The sequence below is a fragment of the Desarmillaria tabescens genome (genome assembly GCF_030435595.1).
Source record: "Desarmillaria tabescens strain CCBAS 213 chromosome Unknown EV420scaffold_90, whole genome shotgun sequence".
In the NCBI taxonomy this organism is placed as follows: Eukaryota; Fungi; Basidiomycota; class Agaricomycetes; order Agaricales; family Physalacriaceae; genus Desarmillaria; species Desarmillaria tabescens.
Genome location: NW_026848389.1, coordinates 131,100 through 149,212, shown reverse-complemented (window position 1 = coordinate 149,212; position 18,113 = coordinate 131,100). Strand labels below are relative to the sequence as shown.

Below are 18,113 nucleotides of genomic sequence, written 5' to 3'. Positions count from 1 at the left end.
AATCTCCTTGAAGCGTTTACAATCTGTTTTCAAACCCTCCAGGGGACACAAACCTTTAACGTGTATTGTTGGTTGCACCTGCCTTGCTGTATAACGTCTTGTCCGGCCCTGTGCAAAATCTAGCATTGAACCGCAATGGCATCGACCTTCAATTACTAAACTGGTATTGAGATTCAACTGGAGATTTTATTAGAGACAATGGATGTATTGCTGTTTCATTTATGTAACATTCTATGCTTACACTACGGAGCTATTGGTTCTAATATTTCATCCAATGTAGATAATAGCCCTAGTCCCATCTCCCAGCGCGTCGCCTTGCGCTTCTGCATCTCTGCATGCGCAGCTGGATCCTGCCTAGCCATCTCCTTCTCCGTGCGAAAGCCATTATCTACCCACCGTAGAATGCCGCCAGCCAAAAACTGCGTAAAAGATGTCCTGCTGTCCCCTTCGGCCGGGGGGGTATTGGAATGAGTGATGGTGGCTGAGGGAATGAAAACTGTGGCGCCGTGCGGAAATTGAATAAAGAGCTTGAGTTCCCAAAGTATGAGGTGCGCCCCTCGTCGATGGTCAAAGCGGCCTAGGGCTGTGATGGCGCACCATCCATAAGGGCAGTTCATGATGTCCCTGTGCTTGAAGGTCCAGACGTTGCCACCAAAGTTGAAGGTAGCACAGGGAAAGATAGACCTGGGGAAGTTGGGGCGAAGGTGTGGTAGCTTTTCGTAGAGCACACTGAGGTGTTCTTCATAGTGTCGGTGCAACCGTGGTGCCCAGAGGTTATAGGAGGCTATTCATCTGCAGGTTAGAGGCGTAGTTACCGGAGAAACAAAACAACGTACCGCTTGCATAGGAGGCCATTCGCCTGACCGCCTCACTTCCGACAAGGCGGTTGATGATGCCGGCTAAAACGCCATTCTGAAGGCGGGATGGTACTTTCTGGCCTTTCCCGTACGATATTCCAACATTTACCGCCGGAAAGCCGCCGCGACGGCCATGACAGTTCTTGCGGAAGTTTGCGGTCTGGCCCTCCCGCAAGATATCGTCATGGACCTCCATGCACGCTGCGGAGTAGCTTGGATCACGCGGCTGACCTGCGATGACTGCCACAATGCGCCCTTTGCAGTCAACAATTGGCCTGGGGTCGCTGCAGGCGTGGGTTGAGCGCGAGGTGAAGAATTAGACGAGGTGGACTTACAAACCCTCCCATGGAACCTCCGAAAAACCAAGGGCCCGCAGATCATCCGCCGAATATTGCTTTGACGCATCTGGTCCCGCAAAATTAACCGCGGAATAGGCGCCCTTAGCTGTTGGGAGTCCTTCGGTGGTGAGGCTGGTATAAATGGGCTCTGCCGTCTCGCGGATGAGGTTGAGGGTGCGACTGGACGGCCGGTGGCCCTCCTCTTCGTACTTTTCCATCCTGGCCTTGCGCCTCTTCTTGTGTCGGTGCGAGTTGGGGGGTGCATCTGCGTCCAACCGGGCGGCATCACTAGATGGCCCGCGTTCCAATGGGCGCTTCGAACTTGGGCTCGAAGTTGGCTGGGGCGGCGGAGGGGGGGGATCACAGGGGGGCATAATGTGTATGTCGTCGAGCTCGTCAAGGTCATTCTCCAGGGAATGGTCGTTTTCGAGACCGACAGCGTCGCGAAACAATGCGCTGGTGTCAATATCGACGCGAAGGGGAGAGACGGGAAGGCTATTGAAGGCGGCGGAGTCAAGGGCTACGGGATTGGGGTTGAACAGGCGCCCAGAGCGGGTGGAGCGGAGTACCCATAGCATTCTGGCAGCCGCAAATGCCGGGAAATCGGTGCGTATAGGCCGCCAAACGTCCCTGTAAAAAGGCGTTCAGCTATGAATGAGGGGGGATATCGCCCCTCCTGTTCGCGCCGAACGTATTCAGAAACCTGCCAGGCGCTTTGCATTGGACCCAGGGGTGATTCCGTGCACAAGGAGCCCGGCGGGTTTTCAAAGACCTGCGGCGCGTACAAGGGGGCTAATGGGTAGCCTGACCTGCTTGACAGAGGCGATGTAGATGTCCCCTAGACGTGATGCCATTAGTTAGGGTGCTTTTCTGAGAAAAAAGCGCGCTCTACGCCCCAGACGCGCTCTGAAAGCAGCCAGGCGCCTTGCGTTGGACCCAGGGGTGATTCCGTGCACAAGGTGCCCGGCTCCGTTCTGAGGGCATCTGGTCCATTCCACCGCGCTACGAGACAACCTACCGAAAAAAAAACCGAGTCCGATGCCAAGATGGAGACAGCCGCGGCGAGACCACCAAGATCGAGGGTGCTACCCAGAAGATATGCGTGAGAAAACGGACGGCGCCTGCACTTGCCAAAAGTGAAACGCTTGGAGCAATAGGTGGTCGAAGTCTGGATCCGTTGGTGTGGCCACGGAAAACAACAAACGGAATATTTAAATCGCTCTTCGATCGGAGATCCAATATATTGTTGATCTTGATCTCGTGACCAACGCGTCGACGCGCATCGAAGAGCTCCAGCCACGTGCCTCCGTCCTTGTCCATACGCTCTTAGAATAACACAATAGAATAAACCGAACAAGGAGCGTCCATTGTTCGGAACAATGAAAGTAAAATGAAAGCCACTTTTTTTTTGTTAAAACAGACCTTTTTTGGACCATAAAAAGAGCACAAAAAATAGGCATTTTTATTATGTTTTTTTAGATCGCAGTTCATCAACAAAACCGTGAGTATGCAGGTGCAAGTTGCTAGACGACAGGCACATCACACAAGATGATACGACCAGGCGTCACCATGAAAGGGGTATGGGCCATTCATCTGCTTCGTATGCCATCTCATCTTTGAGTCCTGGAGAAGCGTCATAGCGCCCTTCTCATCATCTCGATGCACCCGTCCTTCAGGATCGACTTTGGTTTGATGGCATAACCATTCAACAGCATCGATATAGGTTTGGAATCCTTCAAATTGATCCCGGTGAAAAGCACGCTCCGCATCGGGAAATTGGATTGGGCAACTGCCCTCGGGGAAAAAATCCGTTAGTTCGATCAGATGATGCTGTAGCAACAGAGGGCCATCAGCCCAACAGCGGAGGATGGATTTGAGAAGACGACGAGTGTGGTGCTGATGATTATAGGCCATAGATAACGCAAATTCCGGTAGGTACGTCTCCATCTCCATCTCGTAAACCCTCTGAAACTGAATGAGTCTGTAATGCCGCCGCATAACACCCTGTTCCTCCGGTGTAAAATTGCCAATATCATCCGGCAGTGGGGGAATGATGCTGTGATCATCAGTCTGGAATAGATTATTCTCGCCCATGGCGTAGACTGCTGTGGGTAGGGACGCTTGCAGGAAGATGGGAGCAATTATGGCACCTTGCCAGTCAATGAATGACTTTACTGGATGTGGTGGCTCAGATTGGATTATCATATTGAATATATTGAGGTCTGGATGCGCCAAAACTGGGGCCAATACAGATGATTCTGCAGGCACGAGAGAGGGGGCGATGGCTATGGACATCTCTAGCAGCCGTCGAATGCCGGAAATATCCGCAACCTTTGACCTAACGTTGGGATTGTCGACATCGATGCCACGTTCTAGACATTCAAGTTCGAGCCGCGCAGCTGCAATAATATATGATGGCATGTCTGGCCCTAATTAAAAGATTGAGACAATAAGAGATTGAATAGAATTGTAATACGTACAAGGACCACGGTCCCCAGGAACATTCATTCTGCCCCGTCTCCACCAATCCCGACTAACAATAGGGCCTATTCGATATTTTTGCGCAATGGCATTTTTATTCAGCTCGTCATCCTTGAATAGCGGGCGGGCCTGAAGCTCAGGGCTGACATCCTCGAATAAATATAGGCTCCCAATCTGCGAGAATGGAACAACTAGCTTCGCCTGCAGAAGAAACAGACTTGCAATGACACGTGCATACTGAGCGCTTGTCATTTCTAACCAGTATTCGGAATCTGATATTCCACCGATGTATTCCATAATAATGTAGGCGGATGCTACAGGATTGGACGGATGTGGATCCCAAGCCAGAACCTTTGGAGCCGCCATTGTCCCTACATGCTCCCGTAGAAACTGCATCGTGGCGACCTCGCTTCGAGTAGTAAGCTCGACATTCCCAACGAGAGAGGACGGAATCCGAGCGATAGCTTGCATGTCGTTGTCAAAGGTTAGAAGGAATATTTTGTTGTAGGAGCCTGTCGAGAGTAAGACGATGTTTTCTGCCCAGTCACTCTTCCCGCACCTTCTGCCAGTTTGCTAATTTGTGTACATTGCCCTGCATCCACCGAGTTGGAAGCAATTTTTCGCAGCTCTTCAACGTTAAATGGAGTATACCGTGCAGCACGTTCTGTTATTTTGCGATTAGCTGGTATCAGAACACCGTACAAGCAAGGCAAGCATACGTGCTGCATCGTGATAAAGCCATTGCCCGGACGGATTGTAAAAGTGTTCGTATGATGGCCTTAATGGGAAAATCGAAGTGAAAGGGTGGTATCTCAAGAGCTGAGCACGAAGTCTCGCAAAGGGATTGGGCATTTCAGTTCAAGAGCCTGTGCTGATGGCGGTAAAAGAAAAAGGTTCCAACTTATGTGTCACGTGCTATTTCAAAGAAGCTGCCTTTGACGTTCCCACTTGTTCATACAGAGACATTGCATTTCACACGTTTGAGCGTTTCTGAAACCAATGCCACAGAACTCTGTTCGGACTATTCAGTATATTTTATACAGCTTGAAAGCTATCATCTCCAAACCCATCTTCATTATCTCTCAAATTCGGCACCGTTCTGAGGCGGCGGATAGGCAGATCTGTGGGCGCTTCGCAGCACTTAGACACAAATTGAAATGGTCTCGCTCGCCCTTGATTTCAGCAACGATCTGATTCTATTTTTACCCACATCCGAGTACACGACGCTGGATTTCAAGCATCGATATGGCCGCTCAATGATGAATTCCATTGTTGTACATCTTCCCGAACTGAACGGATCTGCGATTAGAGGCTCAAGAGACCCGGAAGTTGGGACGCAGCGCTCATTTCCATACAATATGCGCCTTCGAAGAATAATAGGATTATGCTTTGGACTTGCCGTTCAATCTGCCCCTTCCTGGTCTATTTATACTAATGCAAAATTCAGCTTGGCATGCTGTCGGTGGAGCCACAGCACCAGACTGTTCAATAAACTTTGCCCTAGTGACACGTCTAATTTTATGTCGGTGGGAACAACCTGGATTCTTCTGGTTATATACTCAGAGGGAAAGTGGAGACTGTTCTGTCGCGCCATCAGCCTTGCATTCGCTCCAATAAGCATGTCCTGTGAGTCCTTTTTAACGAAATTCGACTTAAGTCTAATTGTCCATTTCATGCCAGTCGAGACTACCTACACCGCTGATAAACGTGGGGGCAAAACAGCTTGTAAAAAAGTAATAACAGACTTTGTCGAACCAGTATGTTTGACTCCTTTGCGATCCATGACGAAGCTTGATCTTACTCTTAGGACATCGCCAAAATCGCCAAGAGGGTAGAAGAAAACATTTTTTCGGCCACATCAAGCTCCCGAATCTGGCCGACGACCAGCGAGCAAAAGGTGCTCTCCGAAACGGGTCTCACTTTGAGCTGGGGCTCTTTCGTCCGTGATGGAGGAAAGAACGACCCTGCCAAGGGGCGAAACGTTCACGTCTCCCTGCGCAGCGATTCCAAAAATACTACCCTGGCGGGGTTGGCCGCACAGACCCCCTTGAGGGCCCGAATTGCGATTCCCCTGCAAGGGAACATGCCTTTGTCGGAAATTCTCGATGTACAGGCGGAACTGAAGAAAGCGCTGGACGATTTTAAATCTGAGGGGCTGTAGCATCATTGTCGTTCTTACGTTTACAAATCCTTGTATTTTGACGCTTGTTCGAGTATCAGTTTTTCTTTGTGTTACCTTTCAAGTCTTCTTATGCGTGATTTTACTAAACCTATTGCATATAACCGAACCTTAACAGTGAGCTCCGTCGCAAAAAAATGTTACCTTTCCCTCACAGCTCTTTATCATCTGTTCTAAGCGCCTAACTTTAACAACGAGCTTCGTGAGGCATGAAAAAAAAATGTTATCTGTCCCCCTGGGAGACGCCTACTGTTAACATTTCGCATGATCACATTGCACCCTTTTTCCCTTTTCTCTTGGACGTCTCCTTCATGTTCAAGAACTCGGCCTCCTTTTTACGATACCAGGCTGTATCCTTCTTTAAAATATAGAAGATACCTTTGCTTTCCGTCCAAGAGACGCTTTCTGGGGGGTAATAATGCATCACCTGGCGAAATTCTCTCATGGGGACAGAAAACTGGCGATGGAAAGGCTGTTGAGTCTGATCTCATACTATATGGATGACGGGCTTACATCTCTTTCTGTCATTTTACCATTTTTGCATTGGCGGATCAGACTTTTCATGGAGAAGATGTGCGCCCCTTCTTTCAGATTCGCATTCTGTATGAGTTCCTTGATGGATTGTATCACTAGGGAGATAGTTAGTCCCATACAAGGCATATGGATCGAGACTTACGCTCAGGATCGAACTGAAAATTGTTCATGATAATCAAATCGGCCTCCGAGAGTAGCTGCAGGAGTTGAGTGCTTTCGAGCATATTAGCATGCTCTATAATCAGCGAGCCCATCATTTCTGATCCCCACAACTCAAGTCGGTGCTGGGATTCAGAAATCATCGAATGTGCCCCCTCTACGCAAACGTTCCGAACCTCAATGCCGTAGGTTCGGCAGCCGTGAGATATTGCAATTTGGCAAAGAACGTTTGCCGTTCCACAGCCAAGGTCTAAGACAAGCGATGACTTCTGTATATGACAGATTTGGCTAATTTTGGAGATGAATGTCGGCAGCAGCTCTCCATAAGTTTCGCTGCTCCACGGTTTGTACCCCAAGTTGAGCTTTGGTGCCATCGTAAGGATTCTTCGGCTGTAAGATTGCTCAATGATGTGTTCTATTATCCGATCTGATAGGGGGTTGATTTTCTCAGATTCGAGTGCGCAGTTAATATCGTTCATTGCGTCCGTGATTATCCTGAAGGACGTGCTAGCGAGCGACTCCCGGAGCTTTTCAATTTTATAGTGGTCGAGGTTCGTATATCCTCTTTTGACAGCTGTACAAGTCTGAACGATGATGAAAAAGAGGAAATGAAATTAATCTCACCATGGAATAAAACTGTAACCGTCGAGATGAGGTCTTCAATAGGATTGTATATATTTTTTTTGTTTGGTCGCATTAGAATATATCTGTGTATTATTTTTAGTGAATGCAAGACGCTTTAGCATTTACATTTGTAACTTACTCTTCCTTGGCTCCACTCCCCGGATAAATTAGAGAGACGATGTCTTTAGCCCCATCATAAACTGTAAGTTTTGTTGAACGCGCTGTCCATATAAATCAACAACAAATGACTCACTTTTATCATAAAGTTGTCTGTTCTTCTCCACAATTTGCCGAGGAGACGTCGGCATGTCGTCGTACACGAGAGTGATGTTCCCGTGCGCCCTTTCAATGTTCATCTTGTATAAATATGTTCTATGTGTTACAATATCGAATTTTATTCCAGGAGATGGGTCGTGTAGGGTTCCGGATGGAGAGGGTGCTATCGTCAACGCTTGCGTGGGCAAAGCGAACGCGTCCTTTCCGCGGAACACAAATGTGCCTGGAATCGGGTTTTTGATTGCGCGTCCAAGAGTCCTGGTAGGGCCGGTCTCCTCCAACTCTTGTCGTTTTCGAGCACTGAACTATCGCGTTAGTAAAAATGTCTAGCCAATAGCTCCCTGAAAATTTCTGACCGAAGCTCCCGTCGCCTCGCAGCATTGACTTGCTTTTGCTAAAAAGAAATTCGCTTGTAAAACATAAGTACAGGGTTTGTATGCTCCTCACCACTTCTGTAACGGACTTGCGAGGCATGGTAGTGATGGAGAAAGGCTGCGAGGGCAAAAGGATGTTAAAAAGAAGCTCTGTGCGCCGTTCACGTAATTTGACGTAATATGCATAACTGTGTGTTAGCGCCTGCATAGCGCCTGGTTGAAAACTGGTTAATGGAAGGGGTTTGAATTCGCACACAGCTTCAATATTGTCTAAAATTCTGCCGTTCAGTAACTGAAATAATGGGTAAAAGGGTTTTCTTTGACGCTCACCGGTGCGTTTGACCAGGTTTCCCAATTTGGTAATTGAGTGTCGATACCAGTGCCTAGCCAGACTAGGCCAAGTTTGATTGGATTTACGCAATGACAAACGAGGATTTTATAGCAGGATTTTATCGAAACACACTCAAATTATGATGCAGGCTAAACATGGTCAGGATGTGTAAAGAGTTGTGGATCGGACGCACTCCACAAGGACGGATTGAGGATGGCTCCCAGGTTCGAATAATAACTCGCTCGTTGAGGACATGGCATGCGAGTATATATTGAACAAGGGGTTGCCTGTTGGACACGGGTGAAAAAGATGATCGTAAAATGATCACTTATGTCAGCGCCAAAAAATTACAAATGGGGCGGCAGACTCATTTCTGTTTCTTCATTTGTTTCTATTTGTAGCGCATATATCGAGCCACGTATAAATAGCTTTGCTCATGTCGTTCTTTTTTGCCTTTGCTCTTCTCTTGCCTTTGACCTCGTCGCCCTCGCTTGCATTCTTCCTTTTGAGACGGACCATAATGTCTACATACTCTTCAGACGATTTTCCGATGCCTACCGACCTGGAGATAAAGTTGTTTGACGATATAATGGACACGCTCGGGGCTGAAAACCGCCATTTATCAGATGATTTTCCAATGCCGACAGAAGTTGAACTCGCCGCTTTTGACGAGCTCATGAATGGTATTGGGGCCGTACTAGATGCTGCTGGCCAGGAGAATATGTTGCCAAAGGTTAACGACGACCACGGTAGGTTCACTTGGTTGCGGATTGACGCTTATTTATGTCAGTAATTTTAGCGTCTAAAAAGAGGCCATTGGATTTTTCATCCCCCCCCCCTGCTCGTCGCAAGATGAGACGAGTCAGAGCCCTTTTGACCCCCTCTCCCCCTCCCACCGCTGTCACCGATGGCTCGCTGGTGACGCGGGTCAGAGCCCTTTTGACTCCATCTCCCCCTCCAACCGTTCTAGCCGACGTTTCTCCCAGTTCTTCCCAAAAAGCTGATATATATTATGGATGGGGCGAGTCTCCCCTATGCAATGATCCTTCTTGCAGTGATGGAGACGCTAGTGAATACGCCTCTTCCCTTGCTGCACATATTGACAGGTACGCCATCCCCACCGCGGTTTGTATCAATTTTTATATGAATAAACTGTGCTAGTGTTGATTCAGACTCGTATAAAGAAGATAAAGATTACGAGTTTGATGACTTTGTTGTTGCAGACGACGTAATCCAAATGCAAAGTCAGGTTTGCTTCCACGAAGAAGCGATTGAAAAATGGGAAGAGTCGCTTTTCGGGGAAGAGTTTATACCCTCTGATAGCCTGGATGAGGGAGAGTCAGGGTCGGATTTGGCCGATGCAGAGGCATGGGAGGACGACGAGTCGGAAGCGTGGGAGGATGACAAGTCAGGGAGTTCTTTTCTGCAACAGGACAAGTAATGATAATTGAAACATGTGGGGGAGAGTTTTTTTTTCTTTTTTGGACCATAATATAGCTGCCGGACGCTTTTACCTACTTTGTTACTTTGCCTTTTGTGCGCCGCGTCTCTCAGTCTTCAACTCTACATGGTTTTTTTTAATATCCTCTCCTACGGCTATAACTTTGTACGTTAGCAAAGCACTTGGTATCAACGATAGATCCTCACCATTTGATGATATGCTTCTGTTCTTTATAGTCTCTCATCATATGGTTGAGAACGAATAGATTCTCACTTTCACCTTTGAGCTTGACGTGGTATTTGCCACCATAGCCACGATGAAGCATCAGATCACGGGCGACGAGAAGGGATCCTAGCTGTAAGTCCTTAATGAGATGGACTTGATGGTCGTAGAGATGGACGGGAAGTATCTCCTTGAAGAGATGAATTGGCGGCCTGTCGTTCCATAGATCTTGTAGATACTTCCCTTTCGTCCCGTCGCTAAGGTAGAGAATGTGTTCATTTCCAATGTCTACGCCCCCGATATACTAAAAATAGCAGAGATGTTCAGTCTGATTTTGTTTAATGGATACCGTATTCCCACCTCAGCTATGCAATCGAATGGTTTATCCAGAGTTATATCTGATAGATGTGTAAGGTGAAACTCATCGATGCTTTGCGCGTCTTGTTCTAGCTTCTCCCGGCGTCGACTGCAATACGTATCAGACGGGGCTTTCGACAAGTATATACCTCACCTGTTCATAGCCAGAAGATGTTCGTCCTTTCCATTAAGATTAAGTTGCATAATTTGACCTTCGCTCATCTTCCCTTCTGCTTTTCCGAGTTTATCTTTCCTCCATAAGACATTTCCAAGCCGGTAAAAACCACCTAAAGTGATCATTTTGCCCTGCTCCCGCGCTTCGTCCCACAGTTCGACACGGATAACCGACTTTCTGAGGACACGGGGACACCATTCTGATGAGACGACGATGTCATCGGGCCGCTGGGTGTAATCTGTCACCCATATGCAAAGGGTTTGGTCTCTTCTTTCTATGAAGAGTACCTGTGCCGCCATAATCAGTATATTCCATGCATAACATGTACCTTCACCTACTTCGACTGTACAAGCAAAGTATTTGCCTACTACGGCCTCGTGGACTGGAATGTGTTTTCCTGAAGCTTTGAATGGTACGGTCTGTATTGTTTTCCACCAGGAAATCATATTGCGAACGTAGTGTAGTTCGTCCCCCTGAGGATCGTACTGTTGCTGCGGTACGACTTGTCTGGGATAGCATTTTACCATTGCAGGGGAGTAGACAGCGTATTCGAATTTGTCATGGTACGCAACTCCGGCGCATCTTTTGTAGAATAATAGCTGTGACATGGAATCATTGTTATTTCCCTTTCTGATACCCCGACACTTACTGACCTTGATATGCCGGAGTATGACCACATCTCCAATTTCTACATTTATGAGATGATCTTCTTTCTTTTGGAAACAGGAAACCGTAAAGGTGGTCTGAGGAGTGTCTGCAGTGGCGCCACATACACTCGGATCTACAAGAGTGATGATTACAGAAAATTCTGTTCTTTCGTTGATTAAAACTGGATAATTGAGATCAAACTGCGTTCACCTTTGCTTGCTGTCGGACGTGGTCCTTTGGCAGATGTTATTACGCCAATTACATTGTATCGTTTCGTTTTGTTGACATCTTTGGATGCAAGGCTCGTAAGTTGATGAAGCGCTGTATATTCGACTTGGATGCTCGTTTTTCCTCCCTTCGCAGTCCTTTTTACTTGAAGTCCTGCAGTGAAAACTGAGGTGGTGCTTGTTTCTGCTTTGGCGGGATCAAGAAGTTCATCCTAGACTTGAGTCAGCATGTTCACACGGCAGCTCATATGCTGAACTTACAATATCCCCTTGAAAAATAGACGGAATAGAACTGAACGAGTCCTCAGACTTGACATCCTCTTCTTCGACATTCTCAGGAAACCAGCTCGTGCGGAGAATGGGCCTCACAATGATGTCCTCGGGTCCATCGTCTGATATGCCGATATTTTCTTCTGCTTCATAATCTTGATAGGTTGTAAGAGGAGGTGTATTATTTTAGAACGTAGAAACTGACCTCTCGTGATAGATATAAGAGGTCCAACATTTTTTGGATTCCACTCAGTGCGTACCAGTTGGTATATGAAGTGATCATTAAAAGTGAGCCGCATAGGAATGGTGGTGTAGCGAGTATATTTGTCGTCAAACGTGTCCAGACTTGCACCATGGAGACTAATTCGCATCTGCTCGACACCACTGAGATCATGGCTTCCGAGTTGAGATAGTCCTTGAGCAACCGCTCCTGAAAAGACTATGGGGAATGCATGGGGCACTCCGGAGAACGAATGCATCATAAAGACAATAGAGACTTCGGGGTACGTGAAATTATCGGGAGGTGCAACGTAATTGTAGTGCATGGCTCGCCCCTGGATGTAAAGAGTTGTATCAAATCCTTGCTGCAATGGGAGATTGGATGTGTATATGCGATTCGCGAGGTCCTTGAACACTCGATTGACGTCGACTCCGTCACAAAAGTGAGGCTGGGGATCTTGGTTACGGCTGCTGTCACCTGAAGTAATGCAGGTGCGAGGAAGATCCTTGCAGATGAAAAAGTCCTCTCTGCTCTCCCTGTAAGGAAACATAAGTGATCCTAAAAGGAGTTGGAGTTAAACATTCAAGGTTTTATACTTCAAGAATACAGTGGTTCAGCATACTTACCTCGGAACTTTTTGAACATTGTGAGAGTTTCCCGGCAAGCCTTTGGGCTGGATTATAAACAAGGACAAATACGTACATAACCGGTTTTGCCCTTCTTTGCACATATTTATATTCTTGACCATTTTCGTCAATCACCTTCTCCATTCTTGTGCTTGTACTTCCATAAAGTCCTGCCACGTCTGATTGATGTCGGTCATAGACGTATCCTTGGTGAGATTTATCGTGTTATGCGCTGTCATATGTTGATTGCAATGCAGTATTTCACTCTTAGTGAAATCGAGTTATTACGGCCCTTTGGCAATGTTTACCGGAATATCCTCATCCTCGAGACACTGGAGCCAGAAAATCACCATCGCCATCGATATCACAAACGGTTCCTCAAGTATTGGAACAAAATTTTTCCGCCTTTTCCATACAAGCGCTTGAAGGGTCGCCGTCATGGATATACAAGAAAAAGTCAGAGAGAAAGAGAAGAGGAGGCATTGCTTTTATTACGTGTACGCACTGTCTTTCATCTTTTCGCACACCTTTGCTTACATAGCTCCCACAGAGGCTCATGCTGGGCCTCAGTTGGGCCGCGTCAACATGGGCAGACGAGAACTCTTGACTGTGGTGTTTGCTCTGCACGTTCTGGCTGCGTTTGAACTGTTGAGAGTCTGGACTTTTGCTTGTTCATATCACTGGGCTGGTGTACTGTGTTTTTATACAACGATTACATGATGTGAATGCGCTCGGATGTGATGATCGGCCGATGCAAAGGATCAGTCAATGCTGGTATCACATGATTGACAAGAGCCACCTTGACTTTTACCTCCACATCCACAGGAGCTTGTTCATATCGTTCCCCGATACTATGAGACCCCCATTCTACTCTAAAAGCTTCCAGGCGACCATCGAGAACGCATTTGAAAGGTTAAGCAGCTTCCCTCCGCCTCCAGAGGACGCCGACGAGGAGTCCCTCGCTCTCTATTCAAAGATTCACAAGTCTATCGCAAAAAACGTGTCTGAAATAGTGGATCACTTTGACGACATTGCGCCCTATGAAAACCAAGACGATATTTCAGACATTGAGATTTCCTTGATCGATGGAGATGACGGGGTAGAGGATGAGGCTGAGGGAAATGGCGACGATGAACAGGAGGATCCTCCCCAGAATAGAGGTATTTACGTGATATCCTTGTTCCATTGCATGCGCTTACAAAAGACTTGCAGATACTAATGCCTCGGTAGCATATATGCGCTCTTTTTGGATGATTCACTTTGCTTATGCACGTCTAGGTAACTGCCAGAGAGTTCCTAGAGGAAATATATGCGAGACATCCAGTTCAGTGCTCACTGGCCCACTTTCGTCGCCAAATGATTCCGTCTGCAAAGCAGGTGCGCCTTCATGGAAGACGTCCAACTTTGCTCGATGAAGACAAGATGGCCTTTGAACGCATCTGCTACCGATACCCTCAATCATCTGAGAATGAGATTGTATGTGGATTATGCTTATCTCGAATGAACGGATCTGATAGCAGCAGGAGAACCTGTTCAAAAATGATACAAGTTATTTTATCGAATTTTCTGCGACGTGTAAAAAGGCCGATGCTATATCCAGAAAACAGAGAGTGGAAGATCGGATCAGGATGCGAGATATGGTCAGTATCCTGTTCATGTTCATGGAATATCTGATACACGAGAAAAACCTATAGCTACTTTTTTCCTTGCATGACAACGATGCGACACGCTCCTATATCAACTTTGTGTTGCGCTCTATCATTGCAATTCGTTTCGCTCAAGACTACTCTTCTTGGTCCATGGGAGATAAGAAGACCTACGTGAAGGGCCTTTTTTCAAAATATTATGAATTACAAATTGGCGAAATCTCTCACCAATATGCAGGGAACGAGAGAAAGAGGCGTTTAGCAAAGCTGTTTAAAACGTTCAAGGGTCAACACGAGAAGGTTGTCACAGCGAGAAACCATCTTGACCGACTTTATCGTATTGTAAGTGTGGTCATGTTCTTCAATACATTCCCTAATACGCCTGTCTAGTTTGGAACAGCCCTTTTCCTGGATCCGTTCTGGCAGCTGTCTACGGGCCTGGAGGCGCCTAAACACAGCAAGGCATTTGGCAAAATGATCGCCCTTCTGGAGGAAGACATGGATCCTGTCATTCAGAAGATTGCAGAGGTCAAGCGGTTTGAACGTGCTGTTGAAGAGGGTACTGCAGATCCGAACGAGGAGCCAGAGTATCCCGAGGTCAACGAGAATGCTTACCTTCTTCGAGAACGCATCACTACAAATGCTTCAGCTAATCGCACTTTTTTACTGAGGGTGATGAAGGTGGTTGGTGGTACAGACGTTTACAATTTTGTCAATGCTTTTGTACGCAGCCCTTCGGGAGTTTAGACCATGATGGAAATGTTTTATGCGATTTCATGTTGTTCACAAACGCATTTGTAGCATATGTTCATGTAAGTTTACCGGGGCAGGAATAATGCGATGCCTTCAATGGATCTGTACAGTGCAGTTATGTTCTTCATCATCGCGACATTGAAAATCTTTGGGCCAGATGCTGTGCTGGTTAATATTTTCCCACGGCATATAGGCTCTCATTTCAGACATGGCCGATCGTTTGATTCTCTTCTACCACCATGGATCCGGGCACTGTTGGTACGCTTTAAAGGGCCCGCCTATGTCAAATTGTTCTAATCATGCAATTTAGCGGCTTGGGAAGAGAGTATCTTCCAGGGCATCAACGCTGACATCAATACCATGGTACAACAACGGCTGGAAATATTTGCTGTACGCCTTGAATTCTGCTCCGTTTTGCTTTGCTGAGGTATTGGTTATAGTCTAACCCGACATTCCTTGGAAATGTCACTGCCATCCGTGACTTGCTGGTATTTGTCTCGGTATACACAATCACTTTGGCTCTAATCCCTCCTTATAGCTGCCACTGAGCCTCCTACAGCCGCAGATTGTCAGATCTCTTGGCCCGCTTTACCAACTGGACGAGCCTTTGCAGCGAGCTGTTGCTGCACGCCTTGTCATTCGGTGTCATACCGCCCGGTTACGCATACAGACCCACCTTAGATCACAACATGCATCTCTCATGGATCTGACCCTTCCTATCCAAGCATTAATGGGGAGAATTCTTTCAGGAATGCACTGGATTGATGCATATTTTAATATTGAGCGTATGGTCAGTCTTCATTGTTTATTACACCCTCACTTCGGCAGCTGACGGATATTTCAAAGTTGACTGCCTTGACACTCTACCTTGATAGAGTTCTCATGTTTTTGCCCTTGATTGCTCGTCACAGTGGGCGTAACCGCGCAATGAGAATGAGTGAGCCGGAGTGGTATGGTTATAGTCACGTTTAAATACAGCGTATAGTACATGGATTGTCCTTGTAATTAGAGGGTTAGGGAATTAGGCACACTTTTCCGAGTATCCGGATTGTGATAGACATCGCACAATTCCAAGGGAAACTATCCTGGGACCGCTCACTGAAACGGCTCCCTACATGCAATTATTTTCTTTCATATCAATACAGTAATACAGCCCATTGGCAGTCCTGAACCGGCAGCAGAAACGGATACCTACATGCTCATGCTCATAGATTTAGTTCTACTTACTAAGTGGAACGCCTCCAGTCCTGTCCGTCCTTACCTGCACTATCAATCGACAGTTACTTACCTTATTGGGAGTGCCATCTTACTTAACGCATCATTTCCGTGTCCATTTCTTCTTTGCCTTGTCCTTTGTGAAGAGACCAACCACGCCTGCTTTATAAACAGTTATTCTATTGACTCATCATCTCATCGAGCAATCCTCGAGTCTCAAAGGTCGCTTTGTTGGCTTTGAAACAACGGATTAGCATGCTCAGGAAGCTCATTGACATTCACAGCTGTCTATCTACAACAGAAGTGCGATCACGATCGGTCTAACCATCCACATGCAGACCCAAACTCCAGCTTGAGCTTGTCTCCATTTTCATTGTCCTGTCCAATATTTACAGTAGGATTTTTCCTCACGTAATGCACATTTCTGAGAAATCCACTCACTCCCATTCTGATTGAACTGCCTAGTCCACATACAACATGATCGTGGCATATTGACAGTTTTCACAATTCACAATTTCATGTGATTGTCAATCCACCAATGACTTGCATCGGCATTTTTTCACGCTCGAATGCTATGCCTTCTATCCCGAAATAGCCCTTCCCCACAGTTTTGACAGCGGCGTATATATTCTGGAGGGTCTGTAACAACTAATCGTTCCTCCATCCCACTTTGACCTTCCCCTTCACGCCCTTTCATCAACTCTCGACAGCTGCCAGTTGCAATGGACTCCTGCAAAATCGGTGGGTCACCCGCACCTGTGTACCTTCCTTACTCATAACGCGCTCTTTTCTTATTCCTAGATTTGACCTGTTCTTTTGGATGTGCGAGACGCTTCACGACTCAAGATGCGTATGACCGTCATATCGGTATTCATAATGAAGACGAGAACCTTTTGTTCACCATTGAAGGTACGCCCTGATATACAGATACATTCTGGCATTGGCTAATTAACATTTTATATTAGGCAAAACATTTCCTTTGACGTCTGCTGTGGCAGGTTACAAATGCCCAGGAACTGGCTGTACGTTTGTGGGATATGGTGGCCACCTCCATGATCACCTCGCTTCTTGCTTAGTGAGTATGCTGTTTTTTATTTATTTATGTCAGTGACTCTGATATATGTCACAGAGGGATGGAAAGCGGTCACGACGCGACTCCTCTGCTGACGCCAACACCCAGAAAAAACGAATTCGAGGAGAAGGTGAACTTACGGAATCAGAGACGCTCCCCATCACCAATCCAGACATCACAAACTTTTCACCACTTTCGTCTCCCTCGCGCTTCTCTTTCTCCGTCCCTGATCACTCCTTATGGGCGGCGTCCTCCCAAATTTCTTCTTCGCCACCAGACGATCTTTCACACCAGTCCGCATCCCTTCCCATTCATCAGGCAGCGATACTCGCCATCATCACCTCTCGTGACGAGAACACCGAATCAACCATCCTCGACTTCACCGGCTCAGCGCTTATACCGGTAAAAGGATCATGCGTTTACCACAGCGTAATGAACGAAAAACTGAACATTCAGCACAACCAACTCTACGGGGAGTGCTCCTCGGATCTTAGGTCTGCCGGCAGTCACTTCAACGCATTCCGACGTCACATCATATACAGAATAAGAGGTTGTTTCTTCTGTGGAACACCGCACTGGTCATCATTCCGCCATGCTGGTGGATTGAAGAAGTGCGATGACCTCGCATACGAAGACTGGCTCCGAGGTCTGGTATACTTGATATGGAGGACGGAGGCTCTGAGAACGATCGTGTTTCCATGCCTCGGACTGGATTCCAACGCGTTCCCAACGTCTTCTGCTTACCGGCATTGGCTCGGACTTCGTGCTTGGCCGGAAACAACATTAGTTTCCAATATGATATTATTAATATGGGCCTATATGTGCCTCGACGACGAGGGACTCCTGCCTACCAGGAGATTAACAATGGATGGTGAGTCAACGCAAATTTTCTGGATAATATCTAACGTATTCTTTTCCAGCGATAGAACCGCCCCCTTAGATTTGAACCAACGATACGCATGCTTCAACATCGCCTTTCTCAATGCACTTGATCAGAATTTTCTCCAGTTAAATGATAATTGCTGCACGTACTTCTATTTATTTTTCTTCTCCATCGCCCTTGAACAGTTTCATGACCTTTGATAGTT

The 18,113-nt window shown here is 46.8% G+C and overlaps 7 protein-coding genes across 7 annotated transcripts; 3 read left to right on the top strand and 4 right to left on the bottom strand.

The window, feature by feature from the left end:
* Positions 1–242: 242 nt before the first annotated feature.
* EV420DRAFT_1279737 (uncharacterized protein) lies at positions 243–1,413 on the bottom strand (the record flags this gene model as incomplete). The annotated part of the gene is made up of 3 exons (XM_060468159.1): positions 243–784; positions 837–1,141; positions 1,193–1,413. 3 exons carry the CDS (start codon positions 1,411–1,413, stop codon positions 243–245), a joined length of 1,068 nt encoding a protein of 355 aa, XP_060323160.1.
* A 1,149-nt stretch (positions 1,414–2,562) lies between these two features.
* On the bottom strand, positions 2,563–4,581 carry EV420DRAFT_1203269 (kinase-like domain-containing protein). Its single transcript, XM_060466346.1, has 4 exons — positions 4,396–4,581; positions 4,236–4,340; positions 3,676–4,188; positions 2,563–3,624 (listed from the first exon to the last, which is right to left on the bottom strand). The coding sequence occupies exons 1-4, from the start codon at positions 4,526–4,528 to the stop codon at positions 2,735–2,737; spliced, it is 1,641 nt and encodes a 546-aa protein (XP_060323159.1). The 5' UTR covers positions 4,529–4,581; the 3' UTR covers positions 2,563–2,734.
* A 1,503-nt stretch (positions 4,582–6,084) lies between these two features.
* EV420DRAFT_1316334 (histone methylation protein DOT1-domain-containing protein) lies at positions 6,085–7,027 on the bottom strand (the record flags this gene model as incomplete). The annotated part of the gene is made up of 3 exons (XM_060468683.1): positions 6,085–6,312; positions 6,369–6,484; positions 6,532–7,027. 3 exons carry the CDS (start codon positions 7,025–7,027, stop codon positions 6,124–6,126), a joined length of 801 nt encoding a protein of 266 aa, XP_060323158.1. The 3' UTR covers positions 6,085–6,123.
* A 1,545-nt stretch (positions 7,028–8,572) lies between these two features.
* On the top strand, positions 8,573–9,800 carry EV420DRAFT_1735664 (uncharacterized protein). Its single transcript, XM_060480010.1, has 3 exons — positions 8,573–8,902; positions 8,953–9,259; positions 9,315–9,800. Exons 1-3 carry the CDS (start codon positions 8,590–8,592, stop codon positions 9,592–9,594), a joined length of 900 nt encoding a protein of 299 aa, XP_060323157.1. The 5' UTR covers positions 8,573–8,589; the 3' UTR covers positions 9,595–9,800.
* EV420DRAFT_1486471 (uncharacterized protein) lies at positions 9,797–12,358 on the bottom strand (the record flags this gene model as incomplete). The annotated part of the gene is made up of 9 exons (XM_060470394.1): positions 9,797–10,120; positions 10,177–10,282; positions 10,328–10,635; positions 10,687–10,947; positions 11,002–11,129; positions 11,207–11,435; positions 11,485–11,648; positions 11,699–12,190; positions 12,340–12,358. 9 exons carry the CDS (start codon positions 12,356–12,358, stop codon positions 9,797–9,799), a joined length of 2,031 nt encoding a protein of 676 aa, XP_060323156.1.
* Positions 12,359–13,120: 762 nt separating this feature from the next.
* Positions 13,121–14,769, top strand: EV420DRAFT_1769568 (uncharacterized protein; the record flags this gene model as incomplete). Its single annotated transcript, XM_060481034.1, has 6 exons — positions 13,121–13,499; positions 13,552–13,565; positions 13,618–13,815; positions 13,863–13,979; positions 14,034–14,327; positions 14,376–14,769. 6 exons carry the CDS (start codon positions 13,121–13,123, stop codon positions 14,730–14,732), a joined length of 1,359 nt encoding a protein of 452 aa, XP_060323155.1. The 3' UTR covers positions 14,733–14,769.
* A 1,906-nt stretch (positions 14,770–16,675) lies between these two features.
* Positions 16,676–17,965, top strand: EV420DRAFT_1651144 (uncharacterized protein; the record flags this gene model as incomplete). The annotated part of the gene is made up of 5 exons (XM_060478520.1): positions 16,676–16,694; positions 16,755–16,862; positions 16,919–17,028; positions 17,083–17,896; positions 17,946–17,965. 5 exons carry the CDS (start codon positions 16,676–16,678, stop codon positions 17,963–17,965), a joined length of 1,071 nt encoding a protein of 356 aa, XP_060323154.1.
* Positions 17,966–18,113: the final 148 nt, after the last annotated feature.

Bases quoted from the DNA above. Each gene is read 5' to 3' on its own strand.
- EV420DRAFT_1203269 (XM_060466346.1), bottom strand. From the start codon at position 4,528: ATGCCCAATCCCTTTGCGAGACTTCGTGCTCAGCTCTTGAGATACCAC. The intron at 4,189-4,235 runs GTGCGGGAAGAG...TACTCTCGACAG, and splicing joins AATTAGCAAACTGGCAGAAG to GCTCCTACAACAAAATATTC. The intron at 3,625-3,675 runs GTACGTATTACA...TCTTTTAATTAG, and splicing joins TCCTGGGGACCGTGGTCCTT to GGCCAGACATGCCATCATAT.
- EV420DRAFT_1735664 (XM_060480010.1), top strand. From the start codon at position 8,590: ATGTCGTTCTTTTTTGCCTTTGCTCTTCTCTTGCCTTTGACCTCGTCG. The intron at 8,903-8,952 runs GTAGGTTCACTT...CAGTAATTTTAG, and splicing joins AAAGGTTAACGACGACCACG to CGTCTAAAAAGAGGCCATTG. The intron at 9,260-9,314 runs GTACGCCATCCC...AAACTGTGCTAG, and splicing joins CTTGCTGCACATATTGACAG to TGTTGATTCAGACTCGTATA.